Source organism: Micropterus salmoides, unplaced genomic scaffold, assembly GCF_014851395.1.
Source record: "Micropterus salmoides isolate LMB-PRFRI ecotype aquatic unplaced genomic scaffold, ASM1485139v1 Ms_hic_scaffold_19, whole genome shotgun sequence".
Classification (NCBI taxonomy): domain Eukaryota; kingdom Metazoa; phylum Chordata; class Actinopteri; order Centrarchiformes; family Centrarchidae; genus Micropterus; species Micropterus salmoides.
The window spans coordinates 8,685,778-8,706,375 of NW_024041039.1; the positions used below are offsets into that span (position 1 = coordinate 8,685,778).

The window sequence follows — 20,598 nt, forward strand, 5'->3', positions numbered from 1 at the left end:
TGCTCAAGGTAGTGATTTAGAGAAAGACTCAAGAGCACAGAGAACCCAAAGCACTGCATTGTATTTCCATCATAGCTAATTGGCTGAATTTTTAGAGTTATTTCCGTACTGCACCCAAGTGTATTGTATTAGTATGTAGTCAGTATCAGTGGTCTGTGGTGCAGATGTTTTGCATTCAAAAAAGCAACTAACCCTAGAGTAAGCAGCAACTAAAGGCAACATTCACACCACAGACCTTTGTGTGTAATTCTAAATTGTGGCTCATTATCATTCAATTGAAGGACTGCTCATGTTAATTCATATCTGAAGTCAAATCTGACACCAATTTGAACCAAGATAATGATCAAGACACACATACACAGAGCAACAACGAAGAGAGACATTCATTTTTCATCCTGCAGCTGCCCCTAATTTGTTTTAAACTTAATTTTATGGTATGTGCTTCTAAACTGAAATGTCTGCCCAAAATACTGATCAAGTGCGTTAACTTGCTTTTGTTTTGGTATATTGTTTTATCTTTTGTTCTACCTGCTAATGACAGCTAACTGGGTTTACGGATATGAGAGTGACATCAATCTTCTCATTTAGCTCTCTGCAAGAAAGTGAATAAGTACATTTCCCAAAATGTGAAATTATTGCTTTAAGCATTCAAATACAAACTGTCTTTAGGTCACATGCTTTAGGATCTGATTTAGTCCTGCACATCTATAAGGTACATATTAAACTGAAAACATGACAATGTATCATGTGAGGGAAAGATTTATTTGGATTCTTTCAGCTGCAGTGTAAATATTGAGTAACTTTCCACATATCTTCTGAAGTTTTCAATGTCAATCCACTGTCACTGTCCATACACCAACCTTTTATCTGCTCTTCCTAAACTGAGCTGTGGTTATAAAACAGACTGAGGTCTTAGGGTCATGTCCCTGAATCGCCTGCCAACAGGTGGTGAGGTTACTGCTCCTGCGGGGAGTGACAGCTGTTCCCCATCGCTCACTCTCCAAGGTTTCACTTCTTCTGCCGTCAGTTGCCAAAACAAGGGCAAAGCTCAGCGAGCCTCTGGAAAACTGATGGTAAAAGCACCAGGAGACAGCTAAAACGACAGGTATTAGCAGATTAGTGGCTCCAGTATGTCATTAGCTAAGGTAATAATGAATTGCTTTGTGGGAGGTTCTATTGTGTAATGATGCATATGATGGCATAAACCCTCATTAAACTACATCAGCAAACCACAGATCTTCAGATATCACTTCCTGTATGTCCTTGTGAAGATTGCAGCAGCTTGTTCTCTGCATGTCTGTTCAAATGGTCTACATACTCCCATTCCCAGGGGATGCAGCGTAACAGATGTGTCCTTACATGCAGGCATTGCTGTGGGAGGTTCCACTGTACAATCAAGTAAATGGTGGTGTAATCCATCCCACACACAGCTATAATATACAAAGGATGCTACAGTAGATGTCTCATTTTTTAATCAGAATGAGCTTAACACAAAAACACAAAGAAGGAGGGAGCATAGAGGTGCTCTATAGCAGACACTGTCCTCCAGACATACAGACTGAGGTCAAAATGATGCTGAACAAACTAATCCAGTATATGTTGTGTTGTGCTACTTCACTGCCTCAACATTTCTACACTGTAAAATGTTTAAAGCTTATTCAACTTAAAAAGTAAGTTTCCCTACTGCCTTGAAAATGTGAGTTAACTAAACTAAAGTTTAGTTTAAGGCTGTCTTATGAGTTGTGAAATATAACACTAGCTAAATAATAATCACGATCATGGTTGTTATCATTATTATGAATAGAAACAACTTAACATGTATTAAACAGTAAGTTTCAAGCAAGGTCTGTTTTCTTCAAACTATAAACGAAAGGTGTCCTGGTAGAGTTTTAACTCTCAAACTATGCATGCTCAGAAGTGTGCTAACATGTTGGTCATGTTTCTTTAGAAAGAGAAAATTTGATTGAACTCTCGGCAGTACATTCATTCAACTCATCAAGTCGAAACAACTTTTATTTTTAAGTTCTGAAGTGATCTGAAAAAGACATTTTAAGGTGAATATACTTGAATTAAAACGTAATTGTTTCATCCATGACAAAAGATTAGTTGATTCCACTATATGATGTTTCACAGCATAATTCTGATGCACATATAGTGCACACTACCTCCTTTGTGGATTACAGTGAGATTGCAAAAACCATCAGCAGCTTCACTATGACCCTCTGGCACATCCACTGGGAGATACCCAGTGCCATCCGTAATGGCTGGTGGGGCTGGTGATAAGGAAATGGAGTCTTTATCTCAGCCCAATTAGGCAGCTAATTGATTCAATACCAGTCATTTAGAGTTCCTCCAGGCCCAGGATTGAGCACTTCAGCCCTTTGAACAGACGTGAGATCCCCGGAGGGTAGCAACCAGGGAGAGACAGTGTTCGACCCCATGAAGCCTGTAGATTATAATCTGCATCAAAAGAATCTTAATGAGTTAATAAATTACATTTAGGGGGATAAATATGACTAGAAATGTTAAATTCATTAAAATTTCATTTTATTTATATAAATATTAGGCCAATTTGCAAACCAATCAGCAATATTATGGCATTAATGTATTCACAGTATTTATATATCAATATCATGATGTTTCTTAATTGTTCAGATATTTAAATCAATGGATTTACTTAAGTACTGTACTTAAGTACAGTTTTTAGGTATTTGTGCTTTATTTGAACATTCCCATTTTCATCCAATTTTAAAAAGCTTATCGCACATTTTAGGTATTGAAGCTTTATTTGCATCCATAGGAGTAGTAGGGGAGAGCGGGGTAAGTTGTCTCGTGTGTAAGTTGTCACACTGCTCATAACTCCAACACTAGAGGCTCTATGTCAAAAATCAAATAGCCAATTTGTGTGACATCTTTTTCTATGTTCAACTTCCTGTTCACATGTGGTCAAGGTCACTCTAATCTGAATTTTATTATTTTTTGCTTCAAAAGTAAAACATTTGCACTTTACATTTTATGTATTCCAACCTTATTAGGTGTGAATGTTCAAAATGATAATTTTGCACAAAGTATAGGAGACAATAATGTGTCTTTTGATACTTCAGCTAAAGTGCTATGTTAAGCTAACCTTGAGATTTAGCCAACATAAGCACACATGTCAGTTTGGGGCAAGTTGTCTCAATGACTTTGGGGCAAGTTGTCACATGTGATTACTTGCCCCAGTACAAATAAACACATAGAACAAGCTCAAAAAACTATGTGAAATTGTGTAATTACTTCTGACACAAGTATTAAATTATACTGTAAATATAATATTATACTCTGTAGTTTACAGCAGCAGCCATATGCCTTGACAAGACTGAATTCATGACAGAGTATATATGGTCTTATACCATAGGCATGTATTGTTTTAGTAGATACAAACACACACACACACACACACACACACACACACACTACATGATCCAGTTATTAATTTAGTTAGGCAACAAGGGTAATAGACAAATAAGCTTGTAATTAATTTGTAATTACAAGGAGAAATGTGTTTTTCAAGAAAGGAAGAAAATTATCAACAGAAGACAGAGACGGACAGTACACCACCTGACATAATGGTAAAGGCAGTCAGGCAGGTGAAGTTGAAGAACAAATCAATCAGAAGTACAGCTAAGAATTTTGCGACGTAAGTCGCTGACATCTCTTTTGGACTCATCTATGTGGAGCCATTTTCATACAGTATTCGAAAGAAGATGTGGTTTAAGTGTGTGAAATGCAACAAACCTGCGATGCTTGCACCTCAGGCCAGGCAATTTATGTGTGCCACAACTGTGACTCTAAAGACATGTCTGATTAGTCAGATACAGATGTACATCATACAAAAATGCACATTGTTGCATTAGTGTGTTTAAACACCACATCTGTTTAGTTAAGTTATACATTTAAGCAAGTTATCTGCAGCATTACATTCAATTACCATAGATCTGTTTGCACTCCAGAGAACGTTTGATTTTAAAGTTCAAAGAAAGAGGTTGTCCCACTTAATGTGTGCTCTGCCAACATTTTTGTTTTGAATTAAATTATTTATTTTCCAAATTCTCTAGGCTTTATTGTTGATTGATTTTACTTTTAGTTCTGGTTACAATTTAAAATTGAAATCAATGTTCACAATGTGTCACAAAGTGTTCCAACTTTTTGATAATCCAGTGTGACAGCTTACTCTGTGCAGTGTGGCAACTTACCTGCCGATGGGGCAAATTGTCACAAGTGCAAACTCTCTATTCAACAGTCTACAGCTCCATAATGAGATAAGATATGAAGATGTAATGAATACAAAACTTCTGCCCAAGACTTCATTCTTTCATTTGGTATGATATTTGTACCATTGTGATGTACGGTGCTCAGTAAATATTAGATGGCGTGAAAAGTGTGACAACATACCCCGCTCTCCCCTACTATTTACAGTGGTGGGTGTGGCCTCTCATTTCCCATGTTGCTAATCCTACCCCACCTCTAGCTTTCCATTTCACTGTTCTGAGGAAGTAAATAGCACTTTTCCTTGACACGGAGACAACGCTGAAAGGAAGAAATTCATTTGAGGTCATATTCGGGTTGACTGCTAACAAAGGGCTGATAAGCTTGACTTTTAAAGCAACACAAAGGGCAGGTTCATGAAACTCACTGAGTCAAAGAGATTTATGCAGCCTGTGACCCCGGCAAAAGGGAATGTAATGAGCTCTAAGTTCAGGCGTGGTATTGCTCCTGGTTCTACAACGTTAGAGAAGGGAGACATTATTCATAAGCTGATGAGTTGAAAGAGGTGGAAGAGGTGCTTACTTCAGGTTTCATGCGGTTGTTATTGTAAACCAAACATCAGAGAGATGCTTCTTTAAAAGGTAATCAATATTTAATATTGTGGTGTTGACTTATGCTCATGCACACAGTGAGTACAGGCAACGCCAGTATAAAGGCCCTATTGCTAGTTCCCATGGGGGAATCTCCTAAATTGGTTTCACTTTCAATTTTATGGCTATAAATTGATTTATTGACAGGATCACCGCCAAAGATTGATTGAAATCAAGTACTTTCAGTTTGCTTCCATCGCTGAAATAAAACTAAAACCACCACATCTACAATTAAGACTGCTTTTATTAATAATTGTACCTGTACTGTCACTGGTATTGCTACTACTATGTATAAATGCTACTACATATCTGCTACCACAACCCCAACTGCTACAAATGTAGCTCCGATTAACGCTATCCACACTATCGCAGCTATGGACACTACTGATACTAGAGAAAGAATACAGCTGTTTACACCACTACTTTTGCTCTTACTCACTTGAACTACTTTTACTACTACTGCCATTTCTGATCCATTGCAGACATACAACAACAGCAACTACTTCTACTACTGTTAGTAGAAGTTTTTCTATTACTGCTGCTAGTTAGCTTCACAAAAGCTAGCCTAAACATCACAGGCACCATTTTTGCCAGTGGTGGAATGTATTTTTGCATTTTTATACTTAAGTACTGTACTTAACAATATTGATTATTTCCATTTTATGCTACTTTATAATTCTACTTTACTACATTTCAGAGGCATATATATATTTGATAACTTACATTACAAGTTGCTTTGCAGTTTTAGATTGTCAATATGAAATATAACTAACACATTATGATATATATGGTTATAGGTTAAGCTACGGAGCTGTGTATATAGTAATTTAAATTACCTCCACCTTTACCATAAATTGATGTACACATATAATCCAGTGTTATATAAATATACTTAAAGTACAAAAAGTATATTTACTTTTTAAGTAAGTAAGACTTTGAATGCAGGATTTTACTTCTAACAGAATATTTCTACACTGCAATATTGCTTATTTTACTTAAGTAAAAGATCTGAATACTTCCTCCAACACTGGATACTGCTTATTAGTCTGGAGATAATTTAGTGAGAGTAGATTGAGGCAGGCATCTGGAAGCTGGACCAATTACTGAGCTATGGCTGTTGGTGTAGATGATGATGACAATGAGCAGCTCTGTATTTTAACATTTTAGGCAAGTGCTGAGTTGCAGTTGTGGCTCTGACTGATTGAAGGCCAATCTAAGTCCCTGCAAAGTAATTATGGTCTATGCCCATTTACAATGTCCCAAACCTAGTCAAATACCTATTTTTACTCTACATGAGGATGTGCTGTAATGAAAGTATCATCCAAATCATTTCACTTTCTTGGAGTGTGTTCTCAGTCATGTCTAATTCAAACTTCATCTGTCCCAGAGTTCAGAGTTGCTTTGGCTTAGCATCCCTCCAAAATATGACTCACAGCTCATTTGGAAGTAATGTATGTGTGTGTACGTGTGAGATGGAGAGGACTGAGAGATAGACCCGGCCAAGCTCAAACAACAGCATGTGAAGTGCCCTTAGATGCCATGAGAGCTCACTCTGAGCGAGGGGGGTGACGGGTGGCACATTTCCCTACGCTAGGCATGATTTGAATGGAAAGTGGCAGGGTGGGAGATGGATTACCGCAGGGGGAGAGGGGCATTAATCCTACAGCCACGCACGCACGTATGCACAAACACAGTGACACTTGCAGACACGCACATAATGGTATAATACTTTTTGGTTTTTGATTTAGTTTTATGCACACATAGAAGTAACACTCTGGAGTGTACAAGCCCACACAACACAATGTTAACACACCGCTGTACATGAATTATGACACTGCCAACGACTGCTTTGTAGCACACTTTTTGCAGTGTCATTTGAAGGTCCTACACTTGCAAGCCTACTCAATACTCTCCACCCCCCACCCCCACTACCCGTCCCTTTCTCTCGTCTACTGATTTTTTAAGGAGCAGCTCTGTCGTCTCTTTCCTCTTTTTCTCAATCTGTCCATTCATGACGATTTTCAGCCTGAGGAAGAAAACTCTCCAATTCTCATCATTTATTTATTGCATCGTATTCTACTTAATATACCCTACTCATGACAAACTAGAAAAATAAGTCACTGGTAATTCTGCACATTTTTATCTAGACTGCTACTAGTGTGAAAAAAATTGTCATCATAGTCAATCATTTAATTAGTTGATCCTTCCAACATTCACAATGTGAATTGCTGTTTTTTTCTGATTTTATACTATTATAATTTGAATGCTTTTGGGTCTTTTGACTGTTGATAGAAGTTATAGTGATTTCTCACTATTTAATGACATTTTATCAGTTGAATATTTCATAGTCTGTCTCTCTGTCCCTCCTCTTTACCCAAATTCCCTATTCCCCAGACCCCTTCATTGCCATTTTCCATCCATTCACCACATGCCCTCGGACTTTCCCTCCTTTCCCCACACACCTGTTTCATTTCCCTCATTTTCTCTGCAGTTGCCTGACCTTCCCCACCCTCCTCCTCATCTGCATCTCATTCGCTCATCAGCCGCTCGGTTCATATAACGGCCCAGTTCCATTCATTTCCTGCCAGACCATCAAAGTTGCCATGTGCTTTGTACCGTTGATTTCAAGTCACCGGAACCTGAACCTTACCCATAGTCTGACCCTTTCCATGGACCTGTACCCACCTGCCAGTCTGCCTACTACCTATCTGAAACTACCTGCCTGTAAGCCTTTACCCAACTCCACATTTGAAATAAATCATTGAACTGCATCTGCTCTGTTAACTTCATCTGCATTTGGGTCCTACTACTACTACTACTACTACTACTATAGTGACACTGCTCTATTGTCGATAACACTGCTCACACAGCTATTGAATAACGTGGTATTCATTGATTTCTGTACGAGATCATTTTGCAACAGAGGTCAGAGGTCACAGTCAAATACAGGTCCAGCACCACTGCAGGATACGGTGCTTTGGTTGAGGGCACTTTAGCTGTACAGATACTTGCTGACACATGGACACATCTCTGGTTCAAAGATCATCTTCAATTGTGCTACCCTGTCTTAAAATTATGTAAAGTGATACATACTGTGTGCTGTGTTATAACAAACCAGTATTTGTGTCTTCTGCTGTCATGCTTGTGCTTTCTTTGTCAGGATGTAAGCCTAGTTTGAAATAAAGCATTAAGCAACACTTTCTTTGTTTTCCTTGGTCCACACTATATATATATATATGCCAAAGGTTTGCTGCATTTGGTCCATTCAAGTTCAAACTTGCCAACCTACGAGAAAACGAGATATTGTTATAATTGCGAGTAGGCCTCACAGGTAGCTTTTGGTAACCACTCAATGAGTTTTTTGTCACAAAAGGTGCCAGAGCAAACCAAATGTAAATTCTTTACTGGAATTTACCTATTTGGTATTTGTACCAGTTAAGAACACCTTAAGACACTGCTAAATATGAGAACCACTGCAGGCTGTAATTTGCACTCAGTTCAGCTATAATGCAATGCGTTCCAGGCACAAGTGGCACACTGGCTATCAAATGTCAACATCACTTTTGTTTTAACAAAATTCTGTGCTTTGGAGGTTTGGTTATTTTATCAGTTGGCTCAGATTACATTGCCACTCCATAATAAACTGCAAAACAGTTTGCTTGGAAGAGACACTTGCATCGTAGTTCAGCTGACTGATGCCAAGTAAATGTGAATGGAAATGTTGTCACATGCCCAAGGTAAAGGACAGAATAAATGTCTCTCAGCTTGAATAAAACACCCTAAACATATCTGGCATGGATATCAACATGTCACAGCCAAAGAGTCACTGTAATGCCAAATTTACTTTTGTAATGCCTTTTACATGATTCTCATTTTGACTCTGCTGTGTAGCAGCAGCAGCAGCAGCAGCAGCGGTGGAGTAGTTCTCCTGGCCACCTTACCAGAGGTGCTAATGGTATTGACCACTTCAGTATAAGTTAGAGAAGAGCATAGCTGGATCCAGCAGTAAACAACTCCAGACTGACATGTCAGGGTGACGGTTGGCTTGATTGCTTTCATTACTCACACACTGTCCAAAGTCAGACCTGCCAGCTCAGGACTCGCTTACATCTGCCAGGTTTTGCTATCAGCACAAATCCAGAAAAGTTGCAATGAGTGATGTAACTGCTTGTAATACATAAAAAGATCAGAGAGTTAAAATGAGATCTGACAATTATTTTTGTGTTCCTATGTGGATCATCTATGATAAAGAAATAAAAAACAAGTTTTTTGTTGCAGTGTAAAGGCTGCATGAGAAAATAGAGCAAGGCTGTTGCATATGAACAAAATCCAAAGTCTCTCATAGAATATTCATCAATTCTGCTCCTCCACTCTGGCTTTAATAAGGAGAAAAACAAACCCAATCAGCCCCACATCAGTGGTTATGAACAACAATATAATCGGCACATTATATATGAAAAGTGAGAAATTATCATATCATTCACATCACTGCGATCCAGAAGCACCTACTTTGGCAACAGGGGAATATATGTAACCCCTCTGCTAAACACTGGGTTGAGTTTTCTCTAATTTCGAATCAAAGTGATTTCATCAGCACGGGCACAATCATAAAAGATGATCCTGCGTGGGAAATAATACAAAAACACTTTTTCATTACCTCCTCATCATATATAGATTAAAAATTTATTACCCTTGATCAAACATTCATTACCTCCTGCATTAACAAAAAGCAAGTAGATGTCTCACGTATTACTCATTGTCAACACCGACTGCACTTTCATTAGCGACACAGTTGTGTTGTCATCTTTCTAGCATCAAAATGAGCAACATTTTAATCAGTTTGTGCAATCAATACATACAAATATGTCAACAGGGAAACGGGTGCAGGGTTGTATCTTCATGTTACACGCCATGAGGTCAGAGTAAAAGAAAAATATCGTTACCTATCTACATCTTTCCCTCCGTCTCAGCAGATATCCATCTCTTCCTCCATTTCCTCTGCACGTAGTCTGTCTGTAAAAATCCTGACTCGAATTCAGTGTACTGAATTCAACAATATCGCTGCAGAAACCTTAACGGTTGCAAGAAATGAAGGGCACTCATGAAGAATGGCATGTGTGTTTGCACTGTATGGCTCTTTTTGTTAGCACCTGCAGACCTGATTTTGATTTGACTTAAAATTATTTCTGGAGCACTTTTGGGTAACTGGGAAGAGACTCCAGGCTTAATCAGCAGGTCTAAAGTTAATTTAGAAAAAAGAATTTGTATTAAGGTTAAGATCAGAATTAAATTTAGGTTTAGCCCAAGGTTAGTATTAAAGGAAAGTTTTACATTTTGCAGAAATACATTTACTTTCTGGTGGAGAGTTTAAGACAACAAGACTGATACCAGGTACGTGTCTGTCTGTTGAATATATAAGGCTACAGCCAGTAGTTAGTTAGCTTAGTTTAGAACAAAGACTGGAAACAAGGGACACAGCTAGTCTTTGCTTTAAGGTTACAGGTAGTTGTTTGGGAATGTAGAGTAGCAGAACATGCTAACCAGTATAATACATTGTGGATGAATTTGTGCATTTACTTTATATGTGAGTATATTTTTATTGACATTTACATTATAGGCATTTAGTTTGGCTCCTATTAACAACAGATGCGAGAGTGAAATTATTTTAAATTCTGAGTGTACTGATATTACAAACAACAAAAAACTGATTTGTGAACGACAGCTTGTGTGTGTGTTTGTGTTTATCATATATATGTGGGTAAAACCTGCGCCAACACAGAACAGGAATAAAAAAAACACAAGGCATCATAAAGCAGCGGAGGAGTTTTTGGAGTGATGCAGCCGTCACTCAAAAATACCTGCATATAGTAACTGCTTTTCATCACGACTCTTGCTCTGAGAACACAAGGAGCCGGTGCTACTCAGACTACGCTGCCAGACCCAATAACGTAAACATAATGAGCTGTAGTTTTTAGAGGCAACGGCGAAGTGTTAGATTCTGCACCCTCTGCACCAGCTTGTGAGCCTCTCCCGTCCCTTGGCCTTGAGCATGGTTAGATAACACTGCATTAGATAACGGTGCGCGGATCTTAAGATAATGCCTGTCGGCTTCTTTCAGCAGACATTACCAATGCCAAGCTGGAAACAAGAAAAAAAAACGTATGATGAAAACTTTTTCTGATTTGAATTCTGCTACGTCCTACTTATTTTTATATTCACCTTTCTGTAAAAAACACAAGCTTGTTGTGCAGAGAAATACAATCTTGCAGTGAGTAAGATGGCCCCTGCCAAAGAATATATGACCTCAATATGGGCTGCACGCAAGATACTATCAGAATAAAAAAAGAAAAAAAGAAAAGAAAAAAGGAATAAACACTACATTTACAAGACAAAATGTGCTTCAGGGTCAGGTCTAATCAGCAAGTGTGTATGCAGGAAATTTCAGAATAGCTCATTGCTTATTCATATATTTTATTTGATTGCTTAAAAATGCACTGTACCTCTCTGCTCTGCAGTAGTTAAATATATTGTGGATAGAAAAACAATAAAGCCCAATGCCTTATTCCCACTGTGGCCCTCCAACATACAACAAACAGAAACAATAACACTAGATAAACCAGCACACAGCATTTAATGACTAATCTTACATGCGCTAGGCTCTTTTCATAATATACAGAGAAACAAATTACTCAAAACATCTGGTCATGAATGTTTTGAATTTGCTTTCTCGTGTGATCAACTTTAGAATCACATGAAAATGATTATTTTGTATTAAAGACAAACCGTCAAACTTAAAACGATACCAAATATGTTGGACTCCCTTTCTATAAAAGAACCAGTCCACTATTGTGTACCTTAATTTCATCTTCAGCATCTGACACAAACTGGCCTGTATTTGCAGAAACAAATCAATCAAGTGAAACAATGACAATTCTGTTAGCTACTGTTACAATATATCTACTCCTTCAATAAAGACCTATAGTATTTGTGGGGGGAAAAAAATTAAGAAAAATAAAAAGATACTATCAGAAAAGGAGCTTGTTTAGGCTGAAGGAGTTGGACTTTCATACAAACTATCAAATTCAAACAGTTATACAGTTTCATAGCGAAAAAGAAATCAATAATCTCAGCAATTTGCTTGGATTTTCACCCAAGAAGGCGCATTTATTTAAAAATAGCCACTAGACTGCATTTAGGTAAAACGTGTCTTTACATAATAATGGCTACTTGCTCCGTGGCGATGGTAAATCATAGCCGCGCCTAGACTCCTTGTTCTCTTTTCATTCAGATGACGACGTCGTCTTGGGAGACTGTCATTATGATGGGGAGTGTTTTTGGTTTGATTTTACAGGAGATCAAGGTGTAATATGAACGCTTGGGTGCACGGAAGTGTAAAAGTAGAGGGAGGCAGGGGGTGAATAGGCACCAGTGCCATGGAACAGATACAGAGAGTTCAGGTGAAGGAAGTGGGAAAAGAAGAGAGAAAGAGGCCTGGGGATAGACACAGAGTGTCTGAGGCTACTAACAGTTAGAGAAAAGACACTGACAATGTGTGAGAGCGAGAGACAGAGAAAGTGATAAAAGAGAAAGAAATAGGTTTAGTACTGCACCTTTCTGCAGACTCATGTCTACCATGCGAGGCTCGGCCAGCTCCAGGAAGAAGTTCTTGTTTTTCTCATACTCCTCATCGTCAATAATTTTCACGTGAATAACTTTGCTGCAAAAGGGAGAATAACAGGGGAGGAAATAAGGAAGGGGCGTGAAAGGTAAGGGACAGAGAGGGGGATGAGGGAGAGAGAAGAAGAGAAAGGTTAATTTGTGATGGAAGGACACAGGAAGTGCACTGTAAGTAGGATTAATAATCAGCATGGAAGAAAGGTTAGGAGGTGAAAGGTCAGCTTGCCGTGGATCGGCCTGTCTGTCACCGGCTGGAATCGACACACTCACAGGCTCCAGTGAGCTCATTGGCTGCCACGGGTGTCATGACAACCGCATTTATCATGGCATCTGATACAAGTGGAACACAGGGCAAAAGCACTCCACAGGAGGAAGGATAAAAGAACACAATGAACTGAAAACAGCAGCACGTAATCAATCAGGTTGTAAAATGTGTAAACGGACATTTCACAAGGGCAAAAAGGTGAGTGAACGATAAATGAAAGAAAGTGTCGCTATCTAAATCGATTTTTATGGCTCGATGTTTCAGTCAGAACACTTTCAATGAGACGGCTGGCTGGACACTGCGAGGACTGCCCCCCCCCCCCGCCTCTCGTGGCACAGTTGAGGCAGATAAGACAGAAGCAGCTTATTGCTGAGTTTATTGCTCCGGTTTGAGGAGAACACCCCTTTAATAAAATCGAATGTCTGGAGGGGTGAGGCTGTTTCTCTGGAAAAGAGCTGCATGTGACATCATCTCACAGAAACAGCTCAATATGGCACCTCAGCCCCAGCGGCGTTCTCAGCACTGATCGCCCTAATTGATCTTTTTAAAGAGTTATTGACGAGTGCAGGCAGTTAAGTGGTCAGTAGGTACCCAGATGTCTCGGTGCTTCACCATATCACAGCAGGAAATCCTCAAGGAGTAGCTTTGTTGAATTCAATTGGTCTCATGTAAACGACAACAAACCCACAATGCTCAAGTCAAGTCATGACACTCACTGCATCTGCTCTCTTAGGCCTCCGAAAGCATTCCCATCATCCAGCAGACAAGTCAACAATAGTTGACGGTGGCGCAGCTAGCCCTGAAATAGGAATGACATACTTTATTTTGGTTCTGACATCTCATGGGAAGACGCTTTTCCTCTCCATCCGATGTTATGCATGTTATTTACAGGGAGAATGGGGGAAAAAGGAGTTCAGCTAATAAGATAAGTGGCACGGCAGCATTCATTATGGATAGCTGCTCATGTATCAAGTCAAAAAGCAGCTCTTTCCCTGACATTCCGCTGATGTGCTTGCAGCACTGTGACATATAGCGTGGCTTTTGTCAGTCAAAGCACTGGCACACACTTTCCCACACACACACACACACACACACACACACACGGTAAAGCACAAACTCTGTCTCTCATACACCCACACAAACTCAAGCACAGATTTTTATACACATACACACTCACACTGCACACACCACATATATAAAACTATTAATCTAAACATCTCTAGAGGAATTAAAATGTATTTCTATTGCTGCTATAATGCATGGCTAAATCCCTTTCTCTGGCCGGTGTATATGTAGTTTTGGATGTGAATCCTGCTCGCCGAAGGGGGGAGAGTACTATCTAAGATCCTGTTAGCACACTACACACAACAGAACAATCCATCTCTCTTTCTCTTCATATCCCACCGGCAGGGCTTTCCTCAGATTGCTAGTTGAGATGTCTGCAGTGCTGCTGCCTCGCCCGGAAACATGCCTCGCTTTTCATCAGGAATGAGAAGAGGAACCACTAGAGTCTAATGGAGTGGGAGTGAAGTGGGATCTGGGAAAAACACACACCACCTGGCTCTTGCTTGACATGCATGTATGCACAGAGAAGCCACATATGTAGCCTCACACAATTCACTGAACCACCACGAACACATGCAAAAAACAGCCATACACTTAACTACAAGGTTGATTAACCTGCTAGGGGGCCTTGGGGAAAAAATTAGGTGCTGAGCCTTTATTAACACCCTTGTTCCTTCCGCTTTCTGTGCAATGTGTACAGTTTTTCAATGCTAGAATGATACCTTGCCCCACATTTTGTTTCTGGTAATTTGATTAAGTTAAACACATAGAACACATAGAAATATGCACAAATAATCACAAAACTTATAATAGAATTACATTTTGTCACACACACTCTTTAAACCTGCAATAACTGATATTTTGTTTTCATTTATTTGGGGTCGTGTTTGTATACATGTGGCAAATGTAAGTGCAATATTCACTCTCCTTTTGGCTCTGTTCATTTTTTCAACTAACTCTTTCGCTGCTAAATGTTCCACCATGTTTAGCAGCTAGTCGCTAACTTTGTCTGTCTGCTGTTTGGTGGGTTTATCAAAGCTTTTTGCTGAACGAAGCTACCTCCTGCATCTGGAAATGCTGACGCTGATGAGAGCAAGAGAGTGAATCGAAATTGCAAAGTTGTTGGCCATAAAACCAAAACAATTAGCTAAAGATGCTAAAAAGCTACGTATAGCTGAGGAGAACTGCAGAGTCTATTGATAACTTTCTATGGATTTGTCACTACAAGTGATCCTTTTCACATTATTCATCATCATCATTTCATCCATTGCTAATATAAAAATATTGATTAGAGCAGCTTTAAGACAAGGCCCCAAGATTGAGTAATAAAGCAGATCCTATTTTACGGCCTTTATCGTGTCAACTGATATTGTCCTTTGGTTGTCATATTGTTGAATAAACCAAAATTAAATTTGCACAAACTAGTTGACACACAAAGTTTTTGGGGTTGCAAACTAACTTAACAGTAACAATATCTTGAGGCAAATCTGACTCCATCAAAGCTGAATTAGATCTGAATCTTTGCCACAGTTTGGTCATGCAGCCCTAATGTGACAAGGGACATATGGAAGTCAATAAAAATCAGTCATGTAATAATCAACAAGCATGTTACCATCATGGAATTATTTGAAAACCTGCACAGTTTACCAACATACTGCCCTTTTGTGTGATAGTTCTCTGGAGCTTGACAACATAAATTAACTTGTCACCAAAATTTACACTTCGGTGATTTTCTTGAGTTACCTGTAATTAGTCCTCGTGATATACAGCTAGCTAATGGAACTGCTGTGGAAATGACAGTGTTTCTATAATTGTATGAGATACTCACAGGGGGGAAAAAAGATAGGAAAACAACGACATGACACAAGTGCTTATTAGGTTTGATTTGCTGTACATCTGAGTACACGTGTTAAGAATGAAAATACTGAAGTCTAGAGAATACATTACTCCTGTTATCTGATTAGTGTACGAAAACACATCCAAGTTGTAGCTTTGAACCCTCATGTCACTGTAGTGAATATTCCAACATGACAGGAATGCAGCCTTATCTAGCATCTCATTCATAAAGAAAAGGAAGGCACTGCAATAGTTTTCAACTCAGAAAGGAAGAAAAGAAATCAGTCATCAAGATTTTGTTTCTGTGGTCAAAAGATGGTCGACAGAAATTCCACCACATCCTCATACACACACAATCACAGGTTATGTACTGTATTTGTTAATACACCCATCTCAATCAATCAATCCCTTTTTCTGATTCACACGGGACAATAATGCCACCTCTGGCGCACACGCAACTTACAAAAAATACTGTTCATACACAAATAGATAGCTTATACTTTCATGCACAACATGAACGTAACCGCTCACAGACCACCCGTAATCAGACACACTCTCAAACATTGTCACACACATGGAGAAGTACGTGGGGAACATTAAGCAACATTTGTCTATGACGATCATCAATAATTCATCTATCTATCCCAACATCTGGCATCAGCCACTATGGAAGCTAGTAAAAGCCAGCGAGTGTGTGTGTGTGTGTGTGTGTGTGTGTGTGTGTGTGTGTGTGTGTGTGTATGTGTGTGTGTAGAGAGAGAGAGATAGGGATACAATCAAACACCTGCTGTGCACACAAACACAAATCACAGTGCAGTGTTTACAGGGATTGTCCTGCTGCCGGTGCAGTGGATGGTGGCGTAATATGAATGGTTTCACTGTGGTGTGTTGTCAGAAAAGACACAGAGGGTGCGACAGTGCGCCTCAGATGGAGTGCGTCCTCATATACACTCACACTGACTCATTGGTATATCCATACCATATCCATATCCATCCACAATTCTCCACCCCACTGTTTTTACTAACATTGTCTTCATACATTCTTTTGTTTTTTTTTAAGTGTTGTGCCTGCTTTCAAAAGCCTGAAACCTGAATAAAAGGCATCACTCTGGGATAAAGAGAGCCAGAGCAGGTGCTTGTTAATCTAGTGTTTTAGCTAAATTGGTATCATTTAAGGGCATTCCTTAAGATCAAAGACACAGTCACTACAGTACGTGGGAGAAAAGTTTTTTTGATTTTTTATTGAAAGTCAGGAGGCAATTAGCCTAGCTTAGCATAAAGACTAGAAGCAGGAGGAAACAGTTAGCTAGGGTCTGCTCAAAGTTAAAAATATGCTTACCAGCACCTCTATAGCTCATTAATGTTGTACATGTTGTATATAGTTTATTTAACATATACACAAACACAACTGTAAAAAACCAATGTGGTCTAATGGAGATTTTCCTGCTGTAACTTAATTTAACTTTGGACAGAGCCAGGCTAACTTTATGCTAAGCAATGCTAGCCAAATTATCTCCTGCCTCCATCTTCCATACTTAAAGCTCAGACATGAGAGTGGTATTAATCATATCATCTTATATATTTTGTATTTTCCAAAATGTCAAACTGTTCCTTTATAGATGCTATGTGTAGCATTTTTTGAGAACCAAGGCCATGATTTCCATTAAAGTATCTTGTATCTTCATCTTCTTCTTAATTGTTAATTCTTGGTGCAGAGAAGATGTTGCATTCATTCTCAGCTCTTCCTCTCTGGTAAATGTATTTGCTTTGAGGGGTAAAATTAATGTGAGCCAGTAAAACTCGAATACGAAAATTAAAACAGTAATCTAATATAACTTTGAAACTACACTCTTCTGTCGCATGAAGCAATCTCTCTTTGTGCTGTAAAAAGGCTACAGAAAAATACCACAAAATCCAATCTGCAGGAGAGTAAAAAGTAAATACAGTGAGGTCAAAATGATGTCTATCTTCTCACCAGTATTTCAATTTGTCAAATTGAATTACACTAATGTGTCAAAATTAGCGTGACAATTATTTATTGATACTTACATGCTAGATGTGGCACCCTTGATTATTAGTGTGGTAAGTGCCACCGGGTAATGACAGGCGATTAGAGGGTTCACACCTCTGCTACACTGGGCTGCCTGCAGCCAGCGGCCTCTGCCTTTCCCAAATCCAGAGCAGATGGAGTGGAGTGAAGAGAGTGAGACTTAAACATGGAGGTGGTACAGGGAGCGAGAGAGAGATGGAGAGTGTCTCTTTCTCCCTCTGTTCTGTGGCCAAAAACCACACTGCGGCTGAAATTTGCTGTTGCTGCCCACCTCCTCTCCATTTTCCAATGCATCTTCTTCGACAGCAAATTTACTGTTTTGGTCTCCTCTCTGGCTTCATTCCACAAACATTAAATAATACTGTGTAACTGCTAGAAGCGTGAAACCACTGTGGTGGAGTAACACATCAGCAGTGATATGTGATATGTGTGATATCCAATCTCCACTTCTACTTTTGTCTTCTCTGTTGGTGCAGCCTAACCCTAAAATCGCTCAGCTTTTATTCTGCAAAGCCTCTCCTTTTTGTGAAGATTTTCACAAAAACTAGGAAGACTTCTGTACTCCAGGTTAGAGCAGGAGCAGCAGCTAAAAGTGCTGCAATTAAATATGACCTTTCTTTATTCTCTTCCTGGTCCTCTGTTGAAAACACCTGCTGCCACCGACCCAGGCCCTGGGCTTTCTGGTTTGAACTAAGCACAACTGTTCCAAATTCTCTTGAGTTTCCTCTGGCTCTGTCTCTTTCATTAATCTACTGAGTGCTTTTCAGTTGCTTTTCACCCTCACGCAAGACTGCATTTAACTACTGCTAAAGCACGTGTGGAGGGACTGAAGCATGGTTTTTAAACAGCACGCATTACTTTCACTTCACTGAAGTATGGAGGCCCTGATGGTGGCAGGATTACGAACAGTTCTGTTCCTAAAATTTTTTTGCAGAGAACATCACTTAGATCTTGCAAAAAGTAAAGCAAAAAAAACAAAGCATTAAACAATAGTGAGAATCATCAAAAAACTGATCATGACAACACCTCCACTCAAAATCCCAAATAAAGTCAAGCCAATAAAGATGGGAAGAGGACAAGGTGGAAAAAAAGGCCCCAGTGCCTCATGGGAAATCAGTGCCTTAATTAAGCAGCCCTGGTTTCTGTCACCAAGCGCAGGGATTATGTGCCTCGCTCATTATAGTCCTGATTATTGCCTTTCCCCAGCAATCACAGAAAAAAAAACAGTAAACACATTTGTCAATGATTTCTTGCCAATCTGGTGATGATCTCACATCAGATTTAATATTGCACACCCACAAGGGCTGTGTGCCCCTTCTTCCCCTCACCCTCATCTCCATACTCTGCATGTGTATGTCTCTTTCTTTTCATCCAGTGAGGCAAACAAATCAAAATATACTTGACCACCTGACAAAGAGCTAAAACTTTTCTAAACAAAGAAGTAAAATCCCCATCGAAATGGCGACCGACTTGCTGCTTGATGTCAGACATCAATATTACATAAACCAAACAAAAGTGAGTCACGCAATCAAACAAACCTCTCCATTTTGCCACTTGCAAATTTCCTGGCCAGATGCAAGAGTTGTGATTGCAGGTTGTTTAAGGCAAATGCATGAGAGTTAGTGCAGCAGTGCCAGATGCTGTTTGAATAATAGTGTGAGTCCCATTTTGGACACTCACACCCAGAAAGAGAAAGCAGAAGATGTATGCACTATGATCACAAATCTACCCATATACAAGACCTGATATAAGCATCTCTTGTTATGTTCAGTCACACTGAGGCAGCAGGATGGTCTTGTGCTGAAAGAGACAATCTTTCATCCAGAGGACCCAAATTCAAGCCCTCATTTTGGCAAGGGTGCGATCACATTAGAAGCAATTTAAGAAGCAGTTTTTTTGAGAGAGAGAGAGATTGATTTGTGAGCTGTTAATGTGCCTAGAGTATGAAGTAATGAATCAATACACAATTCTTCCTGTATTTTGTATCTACTGTCCAGTCAGATCAGGAGACAGACAGGTCTTGAAGTGATTTAGAAATAATAAAAAATGGAAGACAGACATAGAGTTGCTGTTGATTCATTAGTGACATTAACATTAATTTAACTAACAAGCATTCACTTCATGGCTTCACAAAGTGAAGGCACGCTGCTGATTTAGGGCTACACTGCACATTTCTTGTAACTTTTTGAAATTTGCATTGTTTAGTAACTAGAATTATGTTAATATAGATTTTGAATGATTAGTGTTGAGACAATCTAATGATTCAATCTTCTTAGCCAACTTTTTAAATATGCAGCTTTCTGTGAGTCTGTGTGTTTAGAAAGCTAACTGACCAAACAAAACCTTAAATAAATAAGAACGTCAGTATCAGACAATTCGGAAACATCCTGTTTAGTATGTCTAATGCCAATGTTTTAAATATTCTTGCTTTCCACAATATCTCCACATGACAACTACAGTATGGTTATGGTTCATGAAAGATTGTGGCTTTGGCAAATAAAATAGGCTTATGTAAAGATTAGATATAGGCATCTAAAACACTGTTGGGGAAAGATCATTGTTAATGTTAATAAAAAAGGCAAACATTAATTGCAGGTCTTTGACGGGAAACAAACTCTGGTGTCCTGCATGAAAGCAGGATGTGCTACATTTATTTTGCTACATAACACTGCTTCCAACATTGGCAATGAACATTAGCACTTGGTGTAAATCATGACGTGCAGAATCGTCCAATATAGATGTGATACCTCAGAAAAGCAACAAGCCAATTCAAACAGCTTTACATAAGACACAAAAGGCATAAAGGG

The 20,598-nt window shown here is 39.1% G+C and overlaps 1 protein-coding gene across 5 annotated transcripts in view; it reads right to left on the minus strand.

The window, feature by feature from the left end:
* slc8a3 (solute carrier family 8 member 3) overlaps positions 1 to 20,598 on the minus strand; it is a 114,859-nt gene that overhangs the window by 26,200 nt on the left and 68,061 nt on the right. For 4 of the 5 annotated variants that reach the window (XR_005445600.1, XM_038728706.1, XM_038728708.1 and 1 more), the window contains exon 3: positions 12,509 to 12,615. The exons of the other annotated variant lie outside the window; for it this stretch is intronic. Coding sequence is in view for 3 of the 4 variants with exons in the window: in XM_038728706.1 (XP_038584634.1) it covers positions 12,509 to 12,615 (107 nt within the window). In the remaining variant the exon portion in view is untranslated. The remainder of the gene's footprint in view (positions 1 to 12,508; positions 12,616 to 20,598) is intronic. 5 annotated transcript variants of the gene reach the window in all.